Source organism: Bos grunniens, chromosome 14 (assembly GCF_055505025.1).
Source record: "Bos grunniens cultivar Pamir isolate PY7600 chromosome 14, Bosgru_T2T1.0, whole genome shotgun sequence".
Taxonomy (NCBI): domain Eukaryota; kingdom Metazoa; phylum Chordata; class Mammalia; order Artiodactyla; family Bovidae; genus Bos; species Bos grunniens.
This window is the reverse complement of record NC_141178.1, coordinates 83321162-83342448: the sequence shown is the minus strand read 5'-3', so window position 1 is coordinate 83342448 and position 21287 is coordinate 83321162. Positions and strand designations below refer to the sequence as shown.

Genomic DNA, 21287 nt, shown 5'->3' with positions numbered 1-21287 from the left:
GCGTGTGCGTGTGCGTGTGCGTGTGCGTGTGCGTGTGTGTATGCACACACATGCATGCTAAGTTGCTTCAGTTGTGTCTGATTCTTGTGGCCCCATAGACTGTAGCCCGCCAGGCTCCTCTGTCCATGGGATTCTCCAGGCAAAAATACTGGAGTGGGTTGCCATGCCCTCCTACAGGGGATTTCCCCGACCCAGGGATTGAACCCTCATCTGGTGGGTCCTTTACCACTACCACCACTTGAGAAGCCCAGAGTCCCCTGCAAACTTATACTCCCATCACACAATAGTTCAGGTAGGTGTGTTGAGAAACTTAATTTATTTCCACAGTGGGCGCTGAACGATCTGGAACTGGAGCCCCAGCTCCTGCCCCTCCCCCTCTTGTCCCAGAGGAAGAGGGGCTTGGCCGGAGGGCTGCCTGAGACCTCAGCAGGCCCAGTGTGGCTCCCGGGCCTGAGGACCCTGAAGCTCAGGACAGCAAACAGACACCGGGTAGGGTCACTTGGGTGGCCGATAGGCCAGCTTTCGGCTCTTGAGGACTGACCACTTATGCCGCTTCATGGCGTAGACCAGGGGCAGAAGCAAGCCCATCATCAGCAGCATCTGGGGACGAGGCAGGCTCAGAGGAGGGAGGCAGAAAGAACCCCTGCTCAGCTCCCAGCCTGTCCCCAGGCCCACCGTGCCCCTCGGCCCAGTCCCTTCACCTTAAGCCCCATGCGTTTGCGATGGTCGTGTTCTGGTTCAGCTGCCCAGCGCAGGAAGGTACACACATCCTTGGCTACCTGGGACATGGTAGCTGGGGTGCCTGAGTCAAGGACAAGTGGTCTAAGGGCTGTCCGAGGGGGTCCCTGCCCAAAGCTTCAAAAGGGATGAGACCCAACCCTACCCCCAGTACACAGATGGTATGAATCTGACCATGGGTCATATGAATCTGACCCATGCTTCTCCATACACATACATAGTGCCCCAAACCAAGGAAGGGGCAAGGCCTCTTGGGGCAAGAAAACAGGGAAAGCAGAACCCAACTTGCCCATCCCCAGGGTGGGGGCCTCTCACCATCATCAAACTCCAAGACCTCATTGTAGATTGGAGGGGCCATGCCAATGGCCTGGCCAGGAAAATAAGGGTTGAAGTAGAGGCCTTCTCGCAGCGACACCCCAGTGGGCGGCTCACAGTAGCCGGTGAGCAAGGAAAAGACGTAGTCCTCACCACCGTGCCTGGGACCAGATTGGAGTGCCCTCAGCCTCTGGCCTGAGGTGGGCCTTCCTCACTCCCCACACCACCCTGCAGGCAGCCCCTTACCTAGCTCGCACGATGTAGCTGAGGTCAGGGGGCAGTGCTCCGTTGTTGGCTGCACGTGCAGCCTCGGGGTTGGGGTATGGTTTGGGGAAGTAGTCAGACAGCTTCCCTGGGCGCATGAACATCTCCCCATCTTCATTGGGGCCGTCCTGAACCTCCACCTGCCACCGAGAGACCCATCACAACCCTGCTGTCCAGCACAGCAGGAGCCCCAATACTTGGGTCCTTTGCATGCCCGGTGCCCACCTCCTCAGCCAGCGCCTTGGCTTCATCCTCTGTGTAGCACACGCCCACCAGGTGGCGGTAGGCCACATAGTCCATGCTGTGGCAGGAGGAGCACACCTGCTTGTACACCTGGAAACCCCTCCGGATGCTGGAGAGAGAGACAGGGTTAGGGGCGCCAAGGATTCCACCCCACCCGGTCCACCCATAAACTCCCCCAGCCAGCCACACACCTGGTGTGGTCCAGGGAGGAGAGGAGGCCACGGTGGGACCACGGATAGCTGGGAGGGTGCAGCTCCAGGTCACTAGCACTCACGGCAGAATGCAGAGCCACTGCCAGCCCTGCACCCCCTGCCGCCAGCATGCCCAGCGCTGACAGAATCACTTTCCGGCCCCGGGACAGGCCAGACTTCGACGACAACGACACTGCCTGCAAGAGTCCCGCTCAGCGCCTTTCAGAACACCACCCAGCCCTACCTGTGGATCTGACTCTCATGCACCCAACACCGGCCACCTCGCGCGCCACTGCCCTCCCCGCCGCGGACCCCTCGACCCGCTCTGTCCCCGAGGAGGAGATGTGAGGCGTGATCTTGGATCCTGGGCCGGGAATCAGGCCGAAGTGAGCAAGGGTGCGGGGACAGGCCAAGGTCACAAGCAGCTGCTGAGGTCAGGCTGAGGTCAGTTCAGGACGCGGGCCCAGTCTGGGAGGCCGGGGCCGGAGCGAGCCTCGGCGCGACCCCCAGGGAAGCCCCCGGTCCCGAGCCGGCGGCGAGCCCGCCCAGCAGCCCCCCACGCTCGGCATCAGGCCCTTGTGCTGCTCGGAGGAGTGGAGGCCAGCCCTGCTCCCAGGCGCCCAAGGTCAGCAGGCGGCGGGGGTCCGGCCGGGGCGGGGGCCCAGGTGCAGAGGCCGCTCCCGCGCTGCCAAAGCCCGCGCCGGGAGCCTCCCCGCGGTGACCTTCAGCGGGATGCGGGGCCGCGCGGCGGCCAGTTTCAGGGCCAGAGCTCACCTGGGGTGTCCGTAGTGGGAGCTGCCCGGGCCGCGCGCCACACAGCAGACCTCGGGCCCGCGCTCCCGGCAGCCCCGCGCCCCGCGGGCCCACCATCGCCCCGCGAAGCGTAGCCGCCGCCGCCGCCATCTTGGCCCTCTTCAGCGCGGCCACCGCTCCCGTCGGCCTCTGCGGCGGCAAAGGATAGTCAACCTCGCGATAGCCGGGAGGCGTGTGAGGAGGCGGGGCGAGGCGGGGCGGGGCGGGGGGTGAGCTCTGTCCTTCAGGGCCGCGCACCGCATCGCGGTGCTACTCCAGTCGTCGTGCAAGCCTGAGGTTGTGCAAGTCGGTGTTGTGTCTCTCTGTTGCCGTGACAACGCCCAACTTCCCGGTTACCCTAGTCCCGCGGCTGATCTCTCCAAGGCTCAGCTGTGCTGCGCGCCTACGCCTAGATGCCCCTAACCCGGAATCCACCGCTTTATTGCACGCTTTCGTCCAACAATATTTCCCGACTTGGAGCGGTGGAAGAACACCTTCATTGCAAAGAATTGCCATTATTTAACCAGTCTGATGGCCCCCTGTAAACCCCACTTGCCAAGCCTACTCAGCTTGTCCAGAGCTGTTAGCCTAACCCCCAAGACTGTTGAAGGCAATTCTGGCAAGTGTTGTAATTTCCCCGAGGCAATGGAGAACAACTGGTGCAAGTAATAGACTAACCAAAAAGTTTGAAAGGAAGAAAGGGGAATACAATGTCCACAGGGCGCTCAGACTGTGAAGAATCTGCCTGCAGTGCAGGAGACCTGGGTTTGAGACCTGGGTTTCATCCCTGGGTTGAGAAAATTCCCTGGAGGAGGGCATGGCAACCCACTCCGGTATTGCCTGGAGAATCCCCACAGACAGAGGATCCTGGCGGGCTATACATTCTATGGGGGTCGCAAAGAATCTGACACGACTGAGCGACTAAGCACAGCACAGCACAGCACGTATTTCCAGAATACAGAAAATCCCGAACATAAGTAGGACAGTGTATCTCATGAAAGACCAGAAAAAGCCCTAAGTGCTCACTTCTGGCTAACCTTGAGGCTCTGTGCACAGTTGAAGCCTAAAGCAGAGTTGTAAATTGCCTGGCTGAATTCTGAAGCATGTCCTACATGCACCCAGAGCCACTTAGAAAAAGATAGAGATTTATTGGTTATGAAATTAAAAGATACTTGCTCCTTGGAAGAAAAACTATGACAAACCTGGACAGTGTATTGAAAAGCAGAGACATCACTTGGCCAGCAAAGGTCTCTAGTAAAAGCTATGGTTTTTCCAGTAGTCATGTATGGATGTGAGAGTGGAACCATAAAGAAGGCTGAGCTCTGAAGAACTGATGCTTTAGAACTGTGGTACTGGAGAAGACTCTTGAGAGTATCCCTTGGACAGCAGGGAGATTGAATCAGTCCATCCTAAAGGAAATCAGTCCTGAATATTCATTGGAAGGACTGATGCTGAAGCTGAAGCACCAGTACTTTGGCCACCTGATGTGAACAGTCAACTAATTGGCAAAGACCCTGATACTTTGAAAGATTGAAGGCAGGAGGAGAAGGGGACAACAGAGGATAAAGGGGTTGGATGGTATCACGGATTCAATGGACATGAGTTTGAGCAAACTCTAAGAGACTGTGAAGGACAGGGAAGCCTGGTATGCTGCAGTCCATAGGGTCAAAAAGAGTCAGACATGACTGAGCAACTGAACAATTATTGGTTCCAGACACTTAAGGAAATTTCTGTCCAGTCATTTATCTGACCACTGAGCTAACCAGGTAGAGACTTTGCTGGCTACCCATGACAAATAGTAGACTTACTTGATAGAATTAGTTGAGAAAAGTCACTATACCAATACAACTACCACAGCAGCAACAGTAACAAAACTTGGAATCTAATGTCCAGAATTTCCACTTTGTATCATTAAATCCAGTCAGTCCTAAAGGAAATCAACCCTGAATATTCATTGGAAGGACTGATGCTGAAGCTGAAGCTCCAGTACTCTGGCCATCTGATGCAAAGAGCCAACTCATTGGAAAAGACCCTGATGCTGGGAAAGATTGAAGGCAGGAGGAGAAGGGGGCGACACAGGATGAGATGGTTGGATGGCATCACCAGCTCAGTGGACATGAGTTTGAGCAAACTCCAGGAGATAGTGAAAGACAGGGAAGCCTGGCATGCTGCAGTGCATGAGATCTCAAAGAGTTGGACACGACTGAGTGACTGAACAACCACAACAACAAATCATTTAAAATGTCTAGCTTTCAACAAAAAATTATGTGACATCTAAAGAAAGGAGAGGGTCTGGCCTATAAATGGGAATAAAAAGAACCAATCAATAGGAACTACTCCTGGGGAAATTTAGCTAAATATAATTTAAAGAAGGAGGGGCTAAATATGATATATACATACCACTACATATAAAATAGATAACTAATGAGGACTTTCTGTATAGCACAGGTAACTCTACTCAATACTCTGTAATGAGTCACATGGGAAAAGATCTAAAAGAGGGGATGTATGTGTATGTATAACTTTCATTTTGCTGTATAGCAGAAACTAACACAACATTGTAAATAAACTATACTCCACTAAAAGTAAAAATCTTTTAATAAAAAATTGAATTAAAAAGTATGTTCAATGAGCCATAATATCTAAAAAACTAGAGGAAAGTATAATAATGTCTCATGAAATAGAGAATGTCAATAAAAAGAAATCACAAAGAGAATCCAAATAGAAATGATGGAGTTGAAATGTACAACAATGGAAATGAAACATTTTACTGAAGGGCTCTACTGCAGGTTTGAGTAAGTAGATGAAAGAATTAGCGAACTTGAAGTTAGGTCAATTGAGATCGTCTGATCTGCAAAACAAACCAAAAAAAAAGGAGTAAAAATTAACAGAGCCTCAGCGACCTGTGGGACATCACTAAGCATACCAACCTATACAAAATTCTCAGGAGCAAAGGAGAAATAAAGTAAGGGACAAAAACAATATTTAAAGAAATTGTGACTGAAAACTTTCCAAATTTGACTGAAACAAACAAACATGTATGTATTCTACACATACAGGAAGTTAAAGAACCCCAAGTAGGATGAAGTACACCTGTACACATCATAAATTGTTAAAAAGGAAAAAAAAAAAAAAAACCTAAAAAAAAACCAGCAAGAGAGAAGTAACTCATCACATACAAGTAGTCCTCAATAAAATTAACAGAAAATCTCATACCAGAAACCATGGAGGCCAGAACGTGGTGGTATGAGTTGGTTCAAGTGCTGAAAGAATAAACCAGGTAAATCTGCCAACCAAGAATTCTATATCTGGCAAAACCATCTCTCAAAAAAAAAAAAAAGGAGGCAATTAAGACGTTTCCAGATAAACTGAGAGTTTGTCACAAACACTCTGCCCTCCAAGAAATACCAAATGGAGTCCTTAGGCTGAAATGAAAGAACACTAGACGATAACACAGATCCACATGAGAAAATAAAAGCACCAGCACAGGCAACTACATAGACAAGTACAAATGCTTTTTGTAACTTTTTTCTATCTGATTTAAAAACTCCTGCAGAGAAGGCAACGGCACCCCGCTCCAGTACTCTTGCCTGGCAAATCCCATGGACGGAGGAGCCTGGTGGGCTACAGTCCCTGGGGTCACTAAGAGTCGGACACGACTGAGCGACTTCACTTTCACTTTTCACTTTCATGCATTGGAGAAGGAAATGACAACCCACTCCAGTGTTCTTGCCTGGAGAATCCCAGTGACGGGGGAGCCTGGTGGGCTGCCATCTCTGGGATCGCACAGAGTAGGACATAACGGAAGCAACTTAGCAGCAGCAGCAGCATAAAGCAATAATTATAAATCTATGAGTATAAGGAATTCCTTGGTGGTCCAGTGGTTAGGCCTCTGCTTTCACTGTCAAGGGCCTAGGTTCAATCCCTGGTCAGGGAACTAAGATCCCACAAGCAGCACAGTGTGACCAAAAAAAAAAAAAAACCCTATGTAGACAGATACACTATATGAGATGGAATCTATGGCAATAAATAAAGAAGGGGGAAACAGTTATATAGGAGAAACATTTTTTAACACAATTAAAATTAATTTAATGTTAATCTGAATCAGATTGTACAAATTAATATGTCAATTGTGATCCCAAATCCCAAATTACTAAGAAAATAAATAAAAAAATATAGTCAAAGAAATAACAAAGGAATTAAAATGGTACACTGTAAAATATCTAACCACACACACAAATACAATAATGAAGAAACTGAGGGAGAGAAAGACATAAGACACATAGAGAACAAATATCAAGATGGTGGTGGTTTAGTCGCTAAGTCACGTTTGGCTCTTGCAACACCAGGGACTGTAGCCTGCCAGGCTCCTCTGTCCATGGGATTCTCCAGGCAAGAATACTGGAGTGGGTTGCCATTTCCTTCTCCAGGGGATCTTCCCACCCAGGAATTGAACCCAGGTCTCCTGCACTTCAGGCAGATTCTTTACTGACTGAGCTATGAGGGAAGCCCAAATACCAAGACAGCAGATATAACTGTACTATATCATTAATTACGTTAAATGTAAATAGATTAAAGTCACCAATTAAAGGGTAGAGCTTAGAATAATGGATTTTTTAAAAGTCATGATCCAACTATACAATGCCTATAAGAAACACATTTTATATTCAAAGACACAAATAGTAAAAATTTGGAAAAATATACACCACATCAACAGTAACCAAAAGAGAGTTAGAGGGGCTATACTAATATCAGACAATATAAACTTTAAGACAGATGTTGATACTAGCATTAAAGAAGAACATTTTATAATGGAAAAAAAAAAGGTCAGTTCATCAAGATGACAGTTATAAAGATATATTAGACTAACAGAGCCCCAAAATACATGAAGCAAAACTGTACAGAATTGAAGGGAGAAACATAACATTTAACATAACAGTTGGGAGACTTCAGTACCCACTCCCAGTAATGGATGGAACAAATAGACAGATCATGAGCAAAGAAAAGAAAGATTTGACCAACACAGCAAGCCAAGCAGACCTAAACACATCCGTGTAACACCCCACCCAACAACAGGAGAGTACATATTCTTCCCAGGTGCACATGGAATGTTCTTTAGGATAGATCAATATGTTAGGCAATAAAACAAGTTTCAATAAATTTAAGGGTAGTAAAATCATAAAGTATGTTTTCTGACCACAACAGAATGAAATTAAAAATCAATAACAGAAGGAGAGTAGGGAAATTCACAATTATGTGAAAATTAAATAACATACTCCTAAAAAAAAAATCCAAAGAAGAAATCACAGAAAAACTTAGAAAATACTTTGAGATGAATGAAAACAAAAACACAACATATCAAAACTTAGCACCATCAAGAGAGGTGCTAAGAGGGAAATTTAGAATTCTAAATTACTGTTATTAGACTTTCCCAGTGGTACAGTGGATAAGAATCCACCTGCCAGTGCAGGGGACACAGGTTCGATCTCTGGTCTGGAGAGATCCCACATGCTCCGGGGCATCTAAGCCCATGCACCACAATTACTGAGCCAGTGCTTTAGAGCCCACAAGCCACAAATACGGAAAGCCTTTTAACCCTAACCCTAAGTGCTTGGTTACGATGGAAAAGGCATTAAATTTGTGGGTGGAAGACAGGAACAGAAAGTCAGATTCAGTGCTATCCAGAGTTTCAAGCATCCACTGGGAGTCCTGGAATGGATACCCCGCAGATAAGGGATCCTATTCATTCTTATCAATGTCCAGTTTCCAGAAACCCAGAGACAGAAAATAGGGTAAGGATAAAAGGGGAGCGGGGGTACAGTGTTACTTCTGTGTGCAATAAAAATGTTGTGAAGGCAGGAGTTGGTTGTGCAGGTCTTGGAGAGCAAGGTGAGGAGGCTTAATTTTATCCTGGATGCAAGGGGCATCCCTGGAAGGGAGGCAAAGTGGACCCCAGGTCCAGAATTGGGTGAGGGCACAGGGAGGAGGTGCATGCAGAGTAGGTGTTCAGGTTGGGAAGAGATGACTTAAAGGGGACCGTGGCACATCCAGGAGGCAGAGGTGACAGATGTGGCCTCAGAAGAGGGGCCTAGACAGGAGGCAGGACTTGAGTGTGGGCATGAAGGCAGCTGGAGCCTGGAAAAGACCCTAAGGCAGCCCAGAGCCCCCACCTTGAAGCCCCAGGTGGAATGGGGTGACTTGGCAAAGGGTCTGAGAAGAGCACAGAGCTAACCTGGGACAGCCAGCCAACCACAGGGTGTCTGCAGAAGGCCTGGCTGTGGGGAAGCTGCTGTGTGTCCTGAGGCGGGTCCTGCACCCTCGACCTCCCAGTCTTCACCCCGTATCCCCAGCCGTGAGCCCCGAGGATGGCAACGGGCCTGACCCCAGCTTCCTCCTGGACTTCCAGAAGGGATCCCTCTGATTCTTTTCTTCTTTCATTCAACAAACGCAGGTGTATATTCTACCTTTCCAGTCCTTGGCTCTGCTGGAAAAGAGGCAGAAAGTAAGACAAAGGCCCTGCCCCACAGAGCTCCTGTTCTGGGGCGTGGGAGGCAACGTGCAAAGGAATATCGAGTACTTATTACTAAGGCTGGTGATCAACACAACAGATACGCACAGTTGTAGATGCATACATACTTCTAGATGCTTCCAGCTGGCAACTGCCTGAGAGTTCCTGGGTGGCTCAGCAACAGACGCCTTGTAGGAACTGGACTGTAGTGTCAGAAAACTCCAAATAATGACTCAAACATGGTAGAGATTTGTTTCTCTTTCTTGCAAATGAAGCCTAGTTTAGCAGCCCAGGGTCTTGGAGGTCCAGGGAGTCCCCCTCTTGTCTCCTCCAACCCACAGAGTGGGCTGAAGCTTACATCTCTGACGTGCTTCATTCCATATCCCCAAGGATGGGAAAGAAGCAGCTGTTTGATGTCTGCATGGATTCACCCAAGGGATGGGCACAATAAGGACAGAAATGGTATGGACCTAACAGAAGCAGAAGATGTTAAGAAGAGGTGGCAAGAATACACAGAAGAACTGTACAAAAAAGATCTTCACGACCCAGATAATCACAATGCTGTGATCACCAACCTAGAGCCAGACATCCTAGAATGTGAAGTCAAGTGTGTCTTAGGAAGCATCATCACAAACAAAGCTAGTAGAGGTGATGGAATTCCAGTTGAGCTATTCCAAATCCTAAAAAATGATGCTGTGAAAGTGCTGCACTCCATATGCCAGCAAATTTGGAAAACTCAGCAGTGGCCACAGGACTGGAAAAGGTCAGTTCTCATTCCAAGCCCAAAGAAAGGCAATACCAAAGAATGCTCAAACTACCGCATAATTGTACTCATTTCACATGCTAGCAAAGTAATGCTCAAAATTCTCCAAGCCAGGCTTCAACAGTATGTGAACTGTGAACTTCCAGATGTTCAAGCTGGATTTTGAAAAGGCAGAGGAACCAGAGATCAAATTGCCAACATCCGCTGGATCATTGAAAAAGCAAGAGAGTTCCAGAAAAACATCTACTACTGCTTTATTGACTATGCCAAAGCCTTCGACTGTGTGGACCACAACAAACTCTGGAAAATTCTTCAAGAGATGGGAATACCAGACCACCTGATCTGCTTCTTGAGAAATCTGTATGCAGGTCAGGAAGCAGCAGTTAGAACTGGACATGGAACAACAGACTGGTTCCAAATAGGAAAAGGAGTACGTCAAGGCTGTATATTGTCACCCTGCTTATTTAAATTATATGCAGAGTACATCATGTGAAATTCTGGGCTGGGAGAAGCACAAGCTGGAATCAAGATTGCCGGGAGAAATATCAATAACCTCAGATATGCAGATGACACCACCCTTATGGCAGAAAGTGAAGAAGAACTAAAGAGCCCCTTGATGAAAGTGAAAGAGGGGAGTGAAAAAGTTGGCTTAAAACTCAACATTCAGAAAAGATCATGGCATCTGGTCCCATCACTTCATGGCAAATAGATGGGGAAATAATGGAAACAGTATCAGACTTTATTTTGGGGGGCTCCAAAATCACTGCAGATGGTGACCGCAGCCATGAAATTAAAAGACGCTTACTCCTTGGAAGAAAAGTTATGACCAACCTGGACAGCATATTCAAAAGGAGACATTACTTTGTCAACAAAGGTTCATCTAGTCAAAGCTATGGTTTTTCCAGTAGTCTCGTATGGATGTGTGAGTTGGACTATAAAGAAAGCTAAGCGCTGAAGAATTGATGCTTTTGAAGTGTGGTGACTCTTGAGAGTCCCTTGGGCTGCAAGAGATCCAACCAGTCCATCCTAAAGGAAATCAGTCCTGAATATTCATTGGAAGGACTGATGCTGAAGCTGAAACTCCAATACTTTGGCCACCTGATGCGAAGAACTGACTCATTTGAAAAGACCCTGCAGCTGGGAAAGATTGAAGGCAGGTGGAGAAGGGGATGAGAGAGGGAGATAATTGCATGGCATCACCGACTCAATGGACATGAGTTTGAGTAAACTCAGAGAGTTGGCGATGGACAGGGAGGCCTGGTGTGCTGCAGTCCATGGGGTCGCAAGAATCAGACATGACTGAGCGACTGAACTGAACCGGACTCACCCTTGAAGCTTCTGCTCAGGTCTAGGGGCCTCTGTAGTCACATGACCTCACCTAGCTGCACGTAGTCTGGGAGCGTCTTTACACATGGTGGCCTGTGCTCATGCCAAAATGAGGGTCCCGTGACTGAGGGTGAGGGATACCTTCAGAGTTAACCCTGTGGGACCACATACGCAGCCCTTGTACATCTCATCTGTATCTTGAGAGCCTGACATTTTCTTTCTTTATAAAACGTACAGCACACAAAGTGACATTAATGAAAATCAGTGCCAAAATCCAGTTCTGCAAAGCTAAGCTCAAACAGCAAATAGTTTCATGAAGTAACATATTTCCACAATTTGTGTTTTAAGTGACTGCCGAAGTCTAGTTAAAAGTGGCTGATCAAGGCTGAAGCCCGGTAGAATGCCGGTCTGCAGTCAACAGGGAGACCACAGCAGAGCCGAGATCTCTTCCACCTTGTAAGACAGGGAGCCCGCAGACCAATGGTGCCTGATCGACCAGGGGAGAGTCCTGAGAGAGGTAGCCTGGAGGCATTTCTAGGGGTGCGGGGGTGGGGGGTGGGCTGCAAGTCTTTGCCCAGCCTCAGGATCTGAAGTTTTTTCAACAGGGAAGTGACTAGAAGACACACAGGCCAAGGGCAGGCTGCAGTCACAGTGGTCTCCAACACCCTTGCTCCAGCCCATCCAGAACAATCTGGACCCAGGGTGCCCGTACCCTTCAATGCTGAGAAGTCCCAGAGTAAAGCCCTCCAGGTGCTGGCCCTCTCCCACGGTGGAGTCAGGGACCCCTAGGTGTTGAGGGAAGTCTCCCACAAGAAGAGGAGCCCCACCACAGAGGCAGGCCTGGGTGGGGGGTCTGGGGCCTGGAGCTTCCTCCTTGGGACGGTCCCAGGTCACCCCATTTCAGGATGTGGTGCTGCAGGAGAGTGTCCGGAGCTGGTGCGCTCCTTTCAGCACTGAGGCTTGCAGGACTGTACTGGGATCGCCACCCTGGCAAGGCACCTTGACTCTTGGCCTCATGTGGCCCTGGCATCACCAGATGGCCCACTTTGCCTTCCTCCCCCTCCCCAACAGGCACTGGACATCCTAGTCCCTCTCAGGAGGCTTGGCCCAGCCTGAGGCCTCTGTGCAGCCCTGCGTCAGTGCCCTGCCCCTCAGAACTCGGGTCGCCCCTGTCCTGGGCTGTTGCTCTGGGTGGAGCTGGGTGGGCTCAGCGGCTCCATCTCCATCCCATCTCTCGTGGGCACTCCCAGGAGGCCGGGAGAGGGGCTCCTCCTGCTGCACCCCAAGCCCACATCAAAGTTCTGGCCGACATTCCCCATACCCGGGGCCTCCTGTGTCCCCTTAGTTCCAGCACTGGAGATGGCGCCGTGGGGGTCTCTGGCGCCTCAGCTCCCATCAGGGCCCCAAGCGTTGCCCGCCATGCTTCCTCCTACTCAGCACTGGACCATGATGCACAGAGACCCCCGACGTTGGGAGAGTCCACTTGGGGCTGCAGTCAGGTCTGAGTGTCCACCCAGGCTCTCCTCCCAAGGCTGGCACTGGGGCCCTCATTCCTGCCACACGGTAAGTGGACCAGAAGCAGCCGAGCAGGGTGCCAGGCCCTGCAAGCAGTTTCTCACCACAGGGCCTGTGGCCCCACATACACAGCAGACAGCGGGCCAGGAGCCCAAAGGACATCTGAAACAGAACTGTTTATTTCCTAGGAAGAAGAGAACGTGGGGAACTCCCAGCTGCCTCCGTCACTTCCAGAAGAGCACGTTCCAGAAGAGCAGCCAGCAGGGGTAGAGGCCCAGAGCCAGCAGTGGGAAGAGCAGGGCGCCGTAGGTGTGGTGCTCCAGCACGCCCTGGGCCAGCGTGGCCAGGAAGAGCTGCCAGCCCTCGGTCAGGGAGAGCGGTGCCTCCTGCAGCTCCCGCCACAGGAACAAGCTGCCCAGGAGTGTAGCTGCTGGGCTCGTCAGCACCAGCAGGGCAGCGTAGAGCGCCCTGGGGAGGAGCAGAGGCACCAGGCGGGGAGGAGGAACGTGTGAGGTAGAACCCATGGGGAGGGGTGCGGGCTCTGCAGTGGGGGCTGAGCAGCACGTACCGGGGCCCAGAGGGCTTGGTGATGGCAGCAGCGGGTACCATGCTGGCGGCCAGTAGGAAGCCCAGAGAGAAGTTGGTGAGGGTGATGCAGGCCAGTTGTAGTGCCAGGTAGATGAGGGCCACCAGCTTCAGCGCCATCCAGCCCCTGTCTGGGGCCTGTGTGCTCACCACCCTGCAAGGCAAGGGGCTCAGAGGCAGCCGCCTGCACGTCCAGGGTGCACCTGCCCACGACCACCCAGCCCAGCTCCTCACCGGTGGGTGTTGTGTGGCAGTGCCAGGCCAGCTGCATAGATGGCCAGCAGCGTCAGCACCACAGCCTCGGCCTCAGCCACGGGGAAGTGCTGGGTGGCCACGTGTTGACCCAGCACTGGTAGGATGTAGAGTGCCAGGCCCATGGCCTGGGAGACCAGCAAGGGTGCCACAAGCGAGGCCAGCCCCACACCCTGCAGGGCACATGGGCACTTGGAGACGGATCCTAGGACCAAGGGAGTCCCAAGGACCCTCCCCATTCCACTGCAGCTGAGACTGAACAGCAGCAGTAATTACCACCTGGGACCCTAAAAGCTCACCCCATTAGCAGCAGGGGGAACCATCACCTGTGTTAGAGGGTGGGGGGGATTCTCCCCAGCCTCCTCAGGACCCACTCCAGCCTCATGCAGCTGCATCCACAGTTCCAGAGCGTGGATGAGTTAAGGACTCTGATGAGAGGTGTAATGGGCTCTGCCCAGTGGGGGACCCAGGGCTCACTCCTACTCCCCTGCCCCAAGGATGGAGAGCTCTCCCCAGCCTAGAGTGGGGGGACCTGAAGCGAGCCACAAACAGACAGTGGAGGCAGAGGATATCTTGAGACCGAGGACCAGGAGCAAAAAACCGGCGGCCGGCATGTAGAGGCCAATGGAGACGAAGCGGGAGAGCGCGGGGAGCAGGTAGAAGAAGAAGGACTGGTGCAGGCGCTCCAGAAGATGGTTGAGCTTGCGGAACATGCCCTCCAGAGCCCTGTTGGGTGTGGGCCAGGGTCATAGACGGCCAGACCCCCAGGCACCCACTCACTACCCTGCCCCAAGCATGCAAAGGGGAGATCAGAAGCCACTTACTTGCCCACTGCCACCAGATCATACTTATACTGGCGGAAGCTATTGATGCCACGGAGGGTCAAGGCCTCCACGCGGTAGCGCAGGAAGAGGCCATGGGCACCGTGGGGGCGGCCGGAGGCCTGCTGCAGAACCATGAGCAGCAGCGTTTGTACACTCTGCAATGGCCCATCTATTGAGGTCCAGTCCTGGGGTTGCAGCTTAGAAGATTTGGGGACAAGTCAGATAGGCCCGACACACAGGTCCCATGCTACCCAGGCAGGTGGCCCTACCTTGCCCTGCAGCGTGCACAACAGCCCCCCTTTCTGGCAGAAGGTCTGGAAGAGGTTGAGCAGGTCCAGGTTGGGCAGCTGTCCATTGAGCCCCTCCACGGCCACGTCGAGGCTAGTGACCACATCGCTGCTCAGCTCCAGGGCCACAGCTGCCTGGATGGCCCCAGCCCGGCCCTGCAGGGGCGATGACTGCATACCTGTGGAAGCAGGTGAGTGAGCTGCCAACAAGTGACCAGTGAGGACAGTGGCCCTGGGAGGGGCCAGGGCCAGGCAAGAGCACCCACCAGTGATGTTGACGTCGTGGTAAGCTTCAAGCCAAGCCTCAGTGCCCAGGAGGTCGTGTTCCGTCACCAGGAAGATGATGTCTTTGGCCCAGTAAATCTGCCCTAGAGACCAGAAGCGGGTCAGCACGGTCTGAGGCGGTGGCCAAACCCTCTCTTGCCAGCAGGAGCCCCTGAGCCTCACCCCGGAAGTGGGCAGCAAGAGCCAGCATCAACCCGACAGCCTGGCTGTTGGTAGAGTCAGGGCCACAGGGCACGGTGAGCACCAGGGACTCCGTGCTGGCAGCGCGAGGTGCCCGGAGGATGCCATACACGTTGATGCCCGACACCATCTGCACGCAGTATTTGGGGGGGAGCCTCAGCACGACCGCACTCGAGGCGGCTGAGAGCCTCCCCTTCTAGTCCTAGAATGCCCACCAGTGACTGCTCTGGCCCCAGGACATCCCCCCGTCCCCTCAAGGTGCTTCACGGTTGCAGGCACACCCCTCCCCCACAATACATAGCGCTCGTGGGTCTCATCTGGAAAGGGCAGTTTCCGGGAGAAACTCTGCGTGTAGACCTCCAGCCCCACTGACCGCATCGTCCGCTCCAGCCAGGCCACTGGCAGAGCCCTGGAGACACAAAGAGAGCTTCTGAGCAGAGTTCACTGGCCTTGACTGACATTGCTTCTCCGATAACCATGGCTCTGCCGCTCACCCCGACTTCCTGCGGTGGGCAGCGAAGTCCCGGGCAAGGCTCCGGGCACGGTCTCCGCCCGCAAACTGCTCCTCCACCATGGTGGAGCCCATGGCGTTCTCCGACATGTAAGTGCGCTGGGTCAGCGGCGGGAAAGCCAGCGCCAGGAACCAAGCGATGCCCGCTACATAGCTCAGCACGCTGCGGGGAAAGGGACGGAGGGACCACTGGAGCGTTAGAGGCCCTGCCTCTCTGTCTCTGCACTGGGAATGGAGAGGGCATATCTGCGGGACCTGGACCGAGTCCCGGGACGCCTGACGGGAGAGCTGAGCCCCAAGCCTGAGGTCCCGACTGATCCCGGTGGGCGGGAGGGGACGGGCGCGAGCGGTCTGAGGGGCCTCTGCCCCCGGGGCCCCGCCCTCACCAGAGCGGCGCGTTGAGGCGCAGCACGAGACGGGCGAGGGCGCGCCGGCGCACCGGGTCCGACAGGAGGCCCATGGCAGAGCCGGGCGGCTCCGGGACGGCGCTCCAACTGCCAGTTACGGCGGCCGACCCCACGCGCCGCTCCTGTCAGACCCGGGCTCCGCGCCCGCCCGTACTTCCGGTCCCGACAGCTCTCGCGCCGCTGCGCATGCCCAGAGCAGAACCGCTGTGGAGGGAGCTAAGCCGGGTCTGCGTTCCCCAGCCCGTAGCCGGTCGAGAGGGGGCGGCCTCCAGGTAGGCTACCCGCAGTGTGCGGCACCGGAGGCAATGAAGACTACCGGCCGCCCGAGAAAGCTCGGCTTCAACTGGAATCAGAGAAGAGTGATGAATAGGGCAGCTGAGAGTAAAAGGGGAAGCGGCGATCAGAGCATAGACGCCAGATTTCTGAAGGTGCTCCCACTGGCACTGACCGGTCTGAGTGCCGTGGTAGGATGTGAGGGGGCTTCCGCGGACAGAGAAGCCAAGGCGTTGGCGGGTGGAATCAAGCATGTGCCCAGAACCAAAATCATTGGGGTCAGATGACCACAGGGAAGAAGGTGCATGATACTACTGGCCAAAGGATTTCAAAGGAGCTGGGGTGTGTTGAGTAGAAAGTGGGAAGCACCCGTCTGGGCCAGGAGGTGCCTGGGATATTAGAGAAGCAGCAGCCCCTTGGTTCAGGCTGCAGGGGCTGGTGGTCAGGGCTCAGGTCTGAGGTGGAAGAAGGGGGAGCCTGAAAGACGAAGGTGCAGTGGTGGGGCAGCAGGGACTGTCTGTATGACTTAGGGTCAGAACTGAGAAGACTCCAGGTGACATTATGTGTCTGTTGTACTTTTGTAGCCCAAGGTAAGTAGCAGGACAGGCCCAAAAGGCTCCTAAGGGGGCAAGAGACCCTTCAGTCCAAGCCACAATCCAGAGGATGTGGGACACGGCCCCCACATGACCATGGTGAATACCCAAAGCCACCCCTCAGGACTTGTGCTCAGGACTCTGGATGTGTTGGGATAAGAATGACAGACTCCATGGTCCTGGGGCGTGGCTCATTATACCAGGCTGTGTCTCACTGCCCAGCTGCCTCGAACCCTTCTTGGCCCAGGCTGCTCACTTCATTCAGGGACATCCCCCTTCTCCAGGGTGCTCACCTGAAGCACCCTGATGAGCAGGGTGAGCAGGACTGACTGCAAGGGGTGTGTAGTGCATGTCTGGGGGGCGGACCCTTAGTCACTGCTGGAGCCAGCACCAGGCCAGGATCCAAGGGCAAGGAAGTGCGGTGGGGAAGAGATAAAAGTACAGTGGAAGGTGCTTGGGTTTTATTCTGGGCCTGGGTGGCCATGTGCTCAGTCCCCCAGCAAGACAGAGGCCTCTTGTACATGCTGCCGGACCACACGGTCCAGTACGGTGTGTACATCCCGGGAAGCCCGGGCAGCCGCCTCTAGCACCTGCTCCAGGTGGTCCTCATGCAGCCTGGCATCCATCTCAAGCAGTGCAATCTGGCCTGAGGCTGGTAGCAAGGCCAGGGCCAGCTGGGGGCCCCCAGCTGCTTCCTCCACGTGGCTGAGGTCTGCCAAGGCTGTTCCATCCACAAAGCCAGCTGAGCAGGCACACACAAAGTCCCGCATGGGTATCCCTGCGTCCAACACTGCCAGCGTGGCTGCATTCACACAAGCTGCATAGGTCCCGCCGTCTGCCTGCAGCACCTGCAGGAACCCCCCAGTGGCATCAGTCCTTCAAGCCGCTGAACCCCAACCCCTCCTCTTTTCTCTCTCCTCTCCACAGGCTGAGGGCTGCTGCCTGCTCACCTGCACATAGATGTCAATCTGGGAGCGTGGGTGCAGCTGTGTAAGGATGGCTGCCTCGAAGGTCTGACGCAGCTGCAGACCCATCTCGCAGGACTTGCGGTCCCCGTGTGGCCGCCGTTTGCGTTCCCCCGTGCTGAAGGTTGCAGAACTGTACTGACAGTTTACCAGGGCCCGGTCAGGCAGGGCTCGTGCCCGGGAGCCTCGGATCTGGGGTAGGGTGGGGGAGAACACATGAGCCAGGCCCTTCCTCCCTCTACCTCCAACATCCCAACAAGCAACCACTTTACCTGCAAAACACAGCCCGAGGGAGGGCCATTGGGCCAGGCGCTAAGCTACCATCGCCCCTGGATCTCTCTCCTGACAGGCCTCCCTGTTTCCCCTCTTGACTCGTCCTCTCCCGACCCATGCTTCCTTTGTATGAGAATCTGTTTACATACATCGTCTGATTCTACCTCCTCTACACAATACATATACTGCTTACCTTATAAAGGGTTCCCATCACGCGTGAGATTAAAAATCTTGAATCTTTTCCCTGTTTACAAAGGTCCTGAATTCCTGCTTCCCTAGAAATCCCTCAGTCTCATTTGGAATTACCCTCCCCTCCTTCCCCATCACCAGCCTTTCTGCTCTGCAAGACTGCCATGCTTCTACCTCTCTGGCCTTAAGTCTCCATCGCTGGAGTGGTGATAAACCCAAGCGGTTTTATTAACACTCTCTGTCTTCACGGAGTTTATGTTCCAGTGAGGAGACAAACAGTGAGAAATAAGTTAAATTTATGTCTGAGGAGGCGGGTGCGGGAAACCAGATAAGTGTGTGGATGTAAAGGAGGAAACTTGACTTGTAAAGGGTGGGTAAGGTGGTCGGGTGGGATGGGGTGAGGTATCACCCGGAGGTGACGTCGGAGTGGAGCTGAGAGGTGAGGGAGCGAGTGGGAGCGGCCCTGGCGGTTTTAGAAGTAACAAAGGGGAGTGGCGAGCGCTGGGGAAAGGCAGGGACCATCGTGCAGGACACTGTTAGGACTTTGGCCGCGGCCCCACAAGGCGGCGGGCGCCAGCCTCACCCCTGAGGCCTCTACTCAGCCTGGTAGCCCTTCACAGACGCAGTTGCCCTCGGAGGAAGCCCGGCTCGCGCGCGCCCACTCGCCTCGTGAGGCCCGTAGACCACCGCCAGTGCCTTGGTGTTGCCCTGTTCGATGTAGGCCGAACCGTCGGCCTGCGCGAATACACCCATCCGCGCCTGGATCTTGCGCAGCTCCCCAGCGCGCCGCCCGTCCACTCGGTAGCCCTGGTCGGATAGGAGCTCCAGCCCAGCCATGCTGCCCGGGCGCTAACCCCGCTTGAGCGCTCGGCAGAACTACAATTCCCGGTAGAACTGATTCCCCACTTCCGATTCCCGGGGACTACGGTTTCCGGGGCACCGACCCCAACTTCCGGTTCTGGAGCCCTGCGATTCTCCCAGAGTGCCCGAGGGCACCATATCTCATTTCCGGTCCGTGCGGAACTGCGGCTGTGGGGCGCGTGGAGGGACCCCTGAGGCCTTTTGCGGTACGGGCTCGCGCCTGCAGGGCTGGAGGCATGCTGGACGTGGAGTCGCCGTGTCGTTTCTTACCGGGTTGTCGTGGGAGCGGATCCTTCTACCATCCGGGCCTGCCCGCCCCACGCCGCCTTGGTCGCCGCCGGCCCGGGCCCTTGCCGGGACCCGGGGTGGGGGGCTCCCGCCGCGCCGCCGCCTCTCCCTCTGCCTCTCCACTGAGCCCCGCGCTCCCCGCGCCGCTGGCTCGCCTTTACTTCTGCTTGACGCTTGGCATCTCCCTCGAGGTTTGCGAGGATAGCCGCCACTGCAGGTCTTAAGTTCTTCCGCAATCATAAATGCAGGCGTTCTCCCAAGCTGAGATATACGCTCTGTTCGCTTGTTTGTTGGTTGGTTTGTTTTTAATTTTTTAACCGTTTAGGTTTTACATTTGTCCGTTTAAAAAGCAGACATATTTATGTTGTACGTACACATGGTCAGATTTTTTAGTTTCAGTTTTCCATGTTGCCTTCTTTCTCTGCACGCATCCCCCTATCTACTATAGCTTAAAAAATGGTTCCATGTTTTTCTCCACACTCATAATTACATCCAAGTCACACACAGACACATGTATATACAGTTGTACATGTACAGCCATATAATGGCCTTTGGAACTCTTATTTTTAAAAATGGCATTGTTTCATACACTTCTGCATTTAACTCAAAAATACTTTATCAGATCTGTCCAAGTAATCCTGTGGAACTCTTAATTTTTTGCTTGATACGAGTATCAATAAGTAGAATGTACCCAGCAACCACCCCATTGTGGGCAGTGGATGTGTGTCCCGGGGGTCTGGGGGATGGAACCCCAGTTCAGTGACTTTCTGAGTGAAGGCTGTGTGGGAGTTACATTCTCCCTCCTTTCCCACCTGGAATAAATGTTAAAAGTTACATAATCCTTCCCCCTTCAGAGGGTTACTGCCATTCCTCTTGAATTTCCTGGCCTGATGCAAGTGCCCTGGAACAGCGGAGGGGCTCACAGGAGGAGAGATGAAATGTTTTCCTCCACAGCTGCCTCTTGTTTCCAGATACCTTTTGCTTGGTGGTCAAGGTCACCATCAGGGAGCTCATTCCCCTCCTCATCTGCATTATTCGGGCTTCTCTGATGGCTCAGCTGGTAAAGAATCTACCTGCAGTGGAGGAGACCTGGGTTTGATCCCTGGGTTGGGAAGATCCCCTGGAAAAGGAAATGGCAACCCACTCCAGTCTTCTTGCTTGGAGAATCTTACGGACAGAGGAGACTGGTGGGCTATAGCTCATGGGGTTGTAAGAGTCAGACACAACTTAGGACTAAACTTAGGGCATTATTCAGCTCCTCTGCAGTGCTTAGAAGCCAGATCCCATGCTTCAGGTTTGAGCGTGGAAGGATAAATCAGCAGGGCTGTGACACTGACCACAGGGAGGCGACATTGACAGGGACTGAGGGCCGTGTGCACTTGGGGCTTTCCTGTCTGTGGTCATTGTTGATGGTGACCAGCATTGTCGTGAAGCCTTCCTCCCTCACGTCTTTGGTGGCAGGTGCTGGCTGTTGGCCAGGGCTCAACTGGGGCTCTGAGAGACAGCACACCTTTATGTGGCCTCTCCATCCAGCTTGGGCTTCTGCAAAGCACGGCACCAAGGTGGCCTCCCAAGACAAAGTGGGTATTCGTGGCGTTCTAAGACGTAGCCTCCAGAAGTCAGTAGTGTCACTCTTGCCAGACTCTGGGTCAAGGCAGTCACAAAGGTCTGCCAGGCTCAAGGGGAGGTGACATGGTGCCCCCTCCCCGTCCACAGGAGCAGTTCAATGTCAAGCTGTGGGAAGAGCAGGTGGAACAGACATGCTGTGGTGGGCTTGGGCCTAAGTCCCAGGCACAGTGACCCCTCTGAGGTGGTCTGGAATACTGCTGCACGAGGCCTTGTCACTGCGTCTGGGCCAT

At 53.4% G+C, this 21287-nt stretch overlaps 3 protein-coding genes and 2 long non-coding RNA genes across 7 annotated transcripts; 1 reads left to right on the top strand and 4 right to left on the bottom strand.

Moving 5' to 3' along the window:
* Positions 1–297: 297 nt before the first annotated feature.
* CYC1 (cytochrome c1) lies at positions 298–2678 on the bottom strand. Its single transcript, XM_086337889.1, has 7 exons — positions 2526–2678; positions 1752–1948; positions 1543–1669; positions 1300–1457; positions 1054–1214; positions 702–802; positions 298–600 (listed from the first exon to the last, which is right to left on the bottom strand). Exons 1-7 carry the CDS (start codon positions 2652–2654, stop codon positions 496–498), a joined length of 978 nt encoding a protein of 325 aa, XP_086194015.1. The 5' UTR covers positions 2655–2678; the 3' UTR covers positions 298–495.
* Positions 2679–5123: 2445 nt separating this feature from the next.
* On the bottom strand, positions 5124–10569 carry LOC147359840 (uncharacterized). Its single transcript, XR_015141288.1, has 2 exons — positions 8776–10569; positions 5124–5394 (listed from the first exon to the last, which is right to left on the bottom strand). It is a non-coding gene; the product is annotated as an uncharacterized LOC147359840 (long non-coding RNA).
* Positions 10570–12812: 2243 nt separating this feature from the next.
* Positions 12813–16136, bottom strand: GPAA1 (glycosylphosphatidylinositol anchor attachment 1). Of its 2 annotated transcripts, XM_086337861.1 has the most exons (12): positions 15966–16136; positions 15563–15742; positions 15366–15477; positions 15051–15198; positions 14870–14971; positions 14586–14782; positions 14317–14513; positions 14065–14218; positions 13819–13902; positions 13475–13665; positions 13224–13394; positions 12813–13123 (listed from the first exon to the last, which is right to left on the bottom strand). In XM_086337861.1, exons 1-12 carry the CDS (start codon positions 16037–16039, stop codon positions 12880–12882), a joined length of 1854 nt encoding a protein of 617 aa, XP_086193987.1. In that variant the 5' UTR covers positions 16040–16136; the 3' UTR covers positions 12813–12879. The 2 variants fall into 2 exon arrangements, with proteins under 2 accessions (XP_086193987.1, XP_086193988.1); XM_086337862.1 differs by lacking the exon at positions 15563–15742.
* A 2-nt stretch (positions 16137–16138) lies between these two features.
* On the top strand, positions 16139–18331 carry LOC147359838 (uncharacterized). Its single transcript, XR_015141283.1, has 2 exons — positions 16139–16258; positions 17780–18331. It is a non-coding gene; the product is annotated as an uncharacterized LOC147359838 (long non-coding RNA).
* Positions 17299–19175, bottom strand: EXOSC4 (exosome component 4). 2 transcript variants are annotated; one of them, XM_086337897.1, is made up of 3 exons: positions 18284–19175; positions 17803–18009; positions 17299–17700 (listed from the first exon to the last, which is right to left on the bottom strand). In XM_086337897.1, exons 1-3 carry the CDS (start codon positions 18299–18301, stop codon positions 17341–17343), a joined length of 585 nt encoding a protein of 194 aa, XP_086194023.1. In that variant the 5' UTR covers positions 18302–19175; the 3' UTR covers positions 17299–17340. The 2 variants fall into 2 exon arrangements, with proteins under 2 accessions (XP_086194023.1, XP_086194022.1); XM_086337896.1 differs by having other exon boundaries at positions 18946–19175.
* Positions 19176–21287: the final 2112 nt, after the last annotated feature.

Bases quoted from the DNA above. Each gene is read 5' to 3' on its own strand.
- CYC1 (XM_086337889.1), bottom strand. From the start codon at position 2,654: ATGGCGGCGGCGGCGGCTACGCTTCGCGGGGCGATGGTGGGCCCGCGG. The intron at 1,670-1,751 runs GTGTGTGGCTGG...CTCTCTCTCCAG, and splicing joins TCCTCCCTGGACCACACCAG to CATCCGGAGGGGTTTCCAGG. The intron at 803-1,053 runs GTGAGAGGCCCC...TCCTTGACTCAG, and splicing joins GGTCTTGGAGTTTGATGATG to GCACCCCAGCTACCATGTCC.
- GPAA1 (XM_086337861.1), bottom strand. From the start codon at position 16,039: ATGGGCCTCCTGTCGGACCCGGTGCGCCGGCGCGCCCTCGCCCGTCTC. The intron at 15,478-15,562 runs GTGAGCGGCAGA...TTGTGTCTCCAG, and splicing joins GCCCACCGCAGGAAGTCGGG to GGCTCTGCCAGTGGCCTGGC. The intron at 15,199-15,365 runs GTATTGTGGGGG...TACTGCGTGCAG, and splicing joins ATGAGACCCACGAGCGCTAT to ATGGTGTCGGGCATCAACGT.
- EXOSC4 (XM_086337896.1), bottom strand. From the start codon at position 19,116: ATGGCTGGGCTGGAGCTCCTATCCGACCAGGGCTACCGAGTGGACGGG. The intron at 18,010-18,945 runs GCGAGTGGGCGC...ACCCTACCCCAG, and splicing joins TGGTCTACGGGCCTCACGAG to ATCCGAGGCTCCCGGGCACG. The intron at 17,701-17,802 runs GTGAGCAGGCAG...GGGTTCCTGCAG, and splicing joins AGATTGACATCTATGTGCAG to GTGCTGCAGGCAGACGGCGG.